General features: G+C 44.6%; 1 protein-coding gene across 1 annotated transcript in view; it reads right to left on the reverse strand.

Annotated features, from left to right (window-relative positions):
• Positions 1 to 6,575, reverse strand: part of BPTF (bromodomain PHD finger transcription factor) — a 115,614-nt gene that overhangs the window by 62,566 nt on the left and 46,473 nt on the right. The window contains exons 7-8 of the mRNA XM_021708068.1: positions 5,411 to 5,766; positions 4,813 to 4,944 (exon numbers count right to left, since the gene is read on the reverse strand). Coding sequence (XP_021563743.1) covers positions 4,813 to 4,944; positions 5,411 to 5,766 — 488 coding nt within the window. The remainder of the gene's footprint in view (positions 1 to 4,812; positions 4,945 to 5,410; positions 5,767 to 6,575) is intronic.

Consider the following 6,575-nt stretch of genomic DNA (forward strand, 5'->3'; position numbering starts at 1 on the left):
CAGAAGCAAGGGCGGGGCCCGCGCCGAAGAGCCGGCACACATCAGTGCCGCACGCCAGTGTGGCCACGCCACCTCCAGCTTGTGTAGCCTGAGAGGGTTCCAGGCTGCGGCGGGAAGATCTGCCGAGCCCCTCCTGATGGGGCCCTGGCCTTCTGGGGAGGACACCCTGTGTCCACCTGCACGACAGCTTCCACACAGGCACAGGCACTGTCTTTTCTGCTCTTTCCCAGTCTCCATGGGATTATAACTTAAGAAATCCCTATGGCAGAGTTTTGGCAGAGTTGAGCGGGGAACAAAGTTATATGTGCTTATTTAATGTTTGGTTTTTGTTTTTCAGACAAGGTCTTGTTCTGTTATCCAGTCTGGCATGCAATGGCACAATCACGGCTCACCATGGCCTCAACTCCTGGGCTCAGGTGATCCTCCTATTTCAGCCTCCCGAGGAGCTGGGACTCAAGGCACATGCCACCATGCCCGGCTAATTTTTATGATTATTTTTGTAGAGTTGATATCTCACTAGGTTGCCTAGGCTGGTCTTGAATTTCTGAGCTCAAGCAATACTCCTGTCTCCGCATTCCAAAGTCTTGGGATTATAGATGTGAGCCACCACGCCCGGCCTGACATGTTATTTTATCTTAAACTACTCATGATATTTTCTACATGGTTCATGTCTGCACACACAAAAGCTATCCTTCAGTATGCCACTCATTTTAATTTTCACATTGTTTCTGATAGCTTTTCAGTCAATTCTTGAGTTTCATAAGCACATAATTAGATCAACTGCCTACAGTATTTGTGCCCCTATCTTGCCAATATTTGTGTGTGTTATTTTTCCTGGCAAGTTGCACTGGCTACTACTTTTAGAAAAAGTTAAAATATAACAGTGAAAGTGGATACCTTTGCCATAGTTAATATCTGAATGATAATGGGAATACTTCAAGGAGTTCACCAAAAAGCATGATGTTTTATTTTGAAATACATCTACACATCTTCACAAAAACAAAAAAACAAACAAAAAACACAGGCTGGACGTGGTAGTTCACACCTATAATCCCAGCACTTTGGGAGGCCAGGGTGAGAGGACTGCCTGAGCCCACGGGTTCAAGAACTGTCTGGGCTACTTGGCGAGACCTCATCTCCACAATAAATCAAAAAATGAGGGGGGCGTGGTGGTGCATGCCTGTGGTTCCAGCTACTTGGAAGGCTGAGGTGGAAGGATCGCCTGAGCCCAGCAGGTCGCGGCTGCATGGCTGTGAGCATGCCACTGCACTCCAGACCGGGCATCAGAGTAAGACTCTGACTCAAAAAAGAAAAACGGACTTCATATATTTCTTTTTATCTAATATACACATACACACATGTATACATATATTTTTTTACTCAGGCTGGAGTGCAGTGATGCAATCATAGCTCACTGCAGCCTTGACCTCTTGGGCTTAAGGGAACCTCCTGCCTCAGTCTCCCAAGAAGCTGGGACTGCAGGAGCAAGCCACTACGCCCACCTAATTTTCGTATTTTTGCTGAGTGAGGTTTCGCTATGTTGCCCAGGAATGTTTTGAACTTCTGAGCTTAAGCAGTCATCCTGCATTGGCCTCCCACCAAAAATGTGTAGGCATGCTTCTAACCTTTATACCTCAAGTGTATCTGCAGCGATGGGACTGTCTTCACCGTGTATCCTTTCACTGTACACTTGTCAGCATCAATCTCCTCAACACTTGATGCTCTGCTTGTTTCTTGCTGCTAGACAGCAGTCCCTTACAGGACGGTACCGCAATTCAAACACAACTCACTAGGGGCATTCAGGGGCTATTTCCAAATTTCACCGCCATGACATAATATTATAAAGAACAGTCTTCTACGTGTGTTCTCATGTACAGTTTTGGGTAGGAGTAGAATTCCATTTTTAACTTTGTTTCTACGAACTATTCTCTAAAAAAGGATGCAGCAACCAATACACCAATGCTCACTTATCACAAACATATCACAGTTTTCTTCCCATTACATCATCTTTGTCATTATTATTTGAAACCTTGACCATCTAACAGATGTGAAATGGTAAACAGCCCCTGGTTTTAACGTGCATTTCCCAACTTACCAGGGAAGTCAACCATCTTTTTCATCTTTGGGTCTTGGCTATTGGTGTCACATCAAAATATGTTTATCTTAGTTTGGTGTGTTTGTATCTTTGACTATTATCCCAAGAAAATTGTTTGATTTGTTTTCATTTTGAACTGTGGACATTTTTGAATATATTATGGATATACTAAACGTTTTTATTACAGTACCATAAACAATATCTTCAACTAGTCCACGAATCAGTCTTTTGGGATAATACATTGCCATAAAGCTCAAAAACACCAGAAATATACAAACGTGGTAAAAGTAGACAGGAGAAGGAGAGGCATAATAAATACACACTTGCAAGCAGGGCTGCCTCTCAGCAAGGCCAGGAGACGTGTGTGAGAAGGGAGGCCCCAACGCGCACGCACCTGGTTCTGAGTCAGCACGCTTGCAGATGCTCATTTCATGAACCCCCGTGACAGCTGGTATGTTACACACATCTTACCTATGTTTCACTGCTTAAACACACCAAGGAGCGCCACCTGCAGCATGTCTGACAGGGAACATGCTCATAAATGCAAGACGCAAACCCATCGACGTTAGTCTCAGGAGACACTGAGTGAATTAGGAAGGAAAAAAACAACCCAACAAAAGAGAGCAGAAGTTGGACGCGGTGGCTCACACCTGTCACCTCAGCACTTTGGGAGGCAGAGGTGAGAGGACTGCCTGAGCCTATGAATTTGAGACCAGCCTGGGCAACATGGCGAGACCCTGTTGCTACAATAAATCAAAAAATTAGTTGGGCATGGGGGCACGCGCCTGTGGTTGCAGCTACTTGGAGGGCTGAGGTGGAAGGATTAACTGAGCCCAGCAGGTTGAGGGTGTGGTGGCCATGAGTGTGCCACTGCGCTCCAGCTGGGACAACAGAATGAGACTCCAACTCGGAACAACAACAACAAAAAGAGAGCAGAAAGGCTGTTTGCAAGGAAGGAAAGGCATGAGGAAGACAAGGAAGGAAGGGGAAGAACAGGAACTGGAGAGGGAGAGAGGGGGAGGAACAAGCTTCAGGGTCACAAAGCTAAACGTCACTTTCAACTTGGGTCTTAAAGATTCACGTTTCCCATCTAGGACTAGCACTACCTGACAGTGAGGTCTGTGCACGGTGCAAAGACAGAAGCGCAGCTTCCGCCGGACGGATATCTAACTGCCCATCACCCGTTACGACCTTGACCACACATGCACTTCCTACAAGGGCCGCGCACTTTCTGGACTCTGCTCAGTACCACTGGTCTCTTCTGTCCTTGCATCTGCACCCAGTATCACAGCTTTAGAAGAAGTCTTTCTATAGGGGAGGGCAAGTCTATCTTGTGCTTCAAGATAGACTTCAAATTTATCTTTTCCACTATTGACCCTTTCCATATGAATTTTTTAATCATCTTGTCAAATTTCACAGAAAACCACCGTGATTTCTGATGCTACTGACATTAACTTGTATATTAACAGAAGAAAATCGGGCATTAAGCCTTCCTATACATGGTTTATGTACAGGAACAACTCTAATTTATCGTATTGTATTTTTTTTTTTTTTGAGTCAGAGTCTCACTCTGTTGCCCAGGCTGAAGGGCAGTGGCACGCTCATGGCCACTGTGGCCTCAACCTAGTGGGTTCAGGGGATCCTTTTGCCTCAGCCTTCCAAGTAGCTGGAACTACAGGCACATGCTGTAATGCTAATTTTTTGATTTATTGTAGAGACAAGGTCTTGCCAAGTTGCCCAAGCTGGTCTCAGGCAATAGCCTCGTGTCTATCTCCCAAAATGCTGAGATTACAGACATGAGCCACCACACCCGGCTTACCATTATCTTTAAAAGATTCTGCTGTTAGATATTTTTAGATTGTTCTTAACGCTTTACTATTAAAAACCACAATAAAAAAACTTCATCATGAAATATTTGTTTAAATTTCTATGTGTTTCCTTAGGATCAAGTCTCAGAAGTTTATAAGTCATCTAGCTGACCAAAGTACTGCCAGAAGTGGAAATCCCATTATGAATTTTAATTTTCCTGAATCATGGTCTCTAATTTCCCAGAAATTCAGAATGTCCTAGTTGGTCTCACCTCTTCATCATATTAAATATTAAAAAAGAGATTTTCTGGCTGTGCTCGGTACCTCAGTCTATAATCCCAGCACTTTGGAAGGCCGAGACAAGTAGATTGCCTGAGCCCGCGGGTTCGAGACCAGTCCGGACAACTTGGTGAGACCCTGACTCTACAATAAATCAAAAATTAGCCGGGCGTAGTAGCACATGCCTGTAGCTCCGGCTACTTAGAAGGCTGAGGCGAAAGGATTGCTGGAGTCCATCAGGTCGAAGCTGCCACGGCTATGAGTACGCCACTGCACTCCAGCCTAGGAGACCTAGTGAGACTCCAACTTAAAACACTCAGAAACGTGAGCACTGGAACATTCTAGAATAAGTACTAAGAAATGTGAGCGCTTTCTAGTCAATGAAAATGAGATCTACTGTAGAAAATGTCTTCAATTTTTATACATCGGATCTCTTTCGATTTTCATCACAATCCCACATCACACAAAATAACTCATGTTCGCTCATGCTAGCCCTTAGGAGGAAAACGAGGACAAGAGTGAAATCTGTGGCAAGGTCTCTTGGCCTATTAATCTTCATCACTATTAGCAGATCAGAATTTCAAACGGGAGCCGCGCACCCATCACTCCCAAGGCTCAGGGCTCACTCACCTGGTATGCCCCAAAGACTCCCGCCATATTGGCAGCATCACGACTGGTTTAACCGCACACTCCAAAATCGCTAAAGCCAGGGCAAATTCTCTGGGTTTGCTGCACATCTGAACTGCCTTGATCCAATTTGCCCTACATTTCAGAAAAAAACGAAAGCCATTCACTTGGCTGAATCAAAAGCACAGTAGCTGCAGTTTATGGTGACTCTATCCTACAGTGCCCATGCATCTAGGCTAAACAGTACCAATGTCCTGCTACTGTAAAGTCTGCACAATACGCAGTCATAAGTTTTAAGCAATGGAAGGAGCTCCAGAGGTCATTAAGTCCTCTAACTCCTTAAACTTTCCACCGTGTTCTGGAACTTAGTCTGGCCTCCACTTAATTCCAAGGACAAAGACTCTGCTTCCTCAAGATCTTCCAAATGGTCATGCTGCTTCAGCAACCTAGAAAGACACTCGTACCTCTAACTTCCTCACTGTCTGCTGACCAAACTGACTTAGTTCAATTCATTGGTAATGACATTTGAAAGTGTCCAACTCCAGTAATCATTTTTAATTCAGTACATTTACAGCAATAAATTAAAATTAGTTTCTATTACCTGTGTGAAGCCCAATTGGGATGAAGAAAGGAAGAAGGGATGTTGTTTTCTAGTTGGGTGATAGTCAGTCTCAGAGTAGATATGGTGAGAACTTTGGACCCATGGACAGAACCATTCCACTTGAACTCTCCTGCTGGAGTCAGACAGAATTTATGTGCAAGATGCCTTCTTTTATCATGATCTTCTCTGTGCTGGTGCTTATTCAAAGCAAATGAGTTGGTGGAGTACTGATTGTGGTAGACGCGATACTTCCCTTCTTGACCCAGTTTAAAGTAATTGTTGATGTTTCCTTTCATGACCACTTCCTTTTTCGTGCTCAACCGTGAAATTTCTCCTTGGGAATTAACAACCAGTACCTGACAAAGAAAATTTTAAAAATTTATGGCAATCAAAGACAAAAATCTTGTAAATTGTCTTTTGATAATTTTAATCATTCCAAGTAAGGTAAGATACATACATCTTATGATAAAGTTTTCTATTTTGTTTTTGAGTTGGAGTCTCACTCTGTCGCCCAGACTGGAGTGCAGTGGCCGCTCCGCAGCCTCAACCTGCTGGGCTCCGGCGATCCTTCCGCCTCAGCCTTCCAAGTAGCTGGAACTACAGGCGCGTGCTACCACACCCGGCTGATTTTTTTGTTTTATTTATTGTAGAGATGAGGTCTTGCCAAGTTACCCAGGCAGGTCTCAAACCCGCAGGCTCAGGCAATCCACTCACCTCAGCCTCTCAAGGCGCGGGATTACAGGCTGAGCCAGCGAGCCCGGCTACTTATGTTTTTTAATACTGTGCTATTTTGTGTAGTTTTAACTTAGTTTTTCACTCTCCCTCTTTTCTTTTCTTTTCTTTTTTTTTTTAAGTTGGAGTCTCACTCCATTGCCCAGATCGGAGGGCAGTGGCACACTCATGGCCACTGCAGCCTCGATCTGCTGGGCTCAGGTGATCCTTCCGCCTCAGCCTTCCAAGTAACTGGAAATACAAGCATGCGCTACCATACCTGGCTAATTTTTTTTTTATTTAGCGTAGAGATGAGGTCTCGCCAAGTTGCCCAGGCGGGTCTCGAACCTGAGCACTCAGGCAATCCCAAAGCGCTGGGATTACAGGCTGAGCCACTGAGCCCGGCTTCCTAAGTTTTTTAAAAATGAAAGGTAATTCGTGACCCGCCTGGACA

Source organism: Carlito syrichta, unplaced genomic scaffold (assembly GCF_000164805.1).
Source record: "Carlito syrichta isolate Samal-C Ts95f unplaced genomic scaffold, Tarsius_syrichta-2.0.1 Scaffold130550, whole genome shotgun sequence".
Lineage (NCBI taxonomy): Eukaryota > Metazoa > Chordata > Mammalia > Primates > Tarsiidae > Carlito > Carlito syrichta.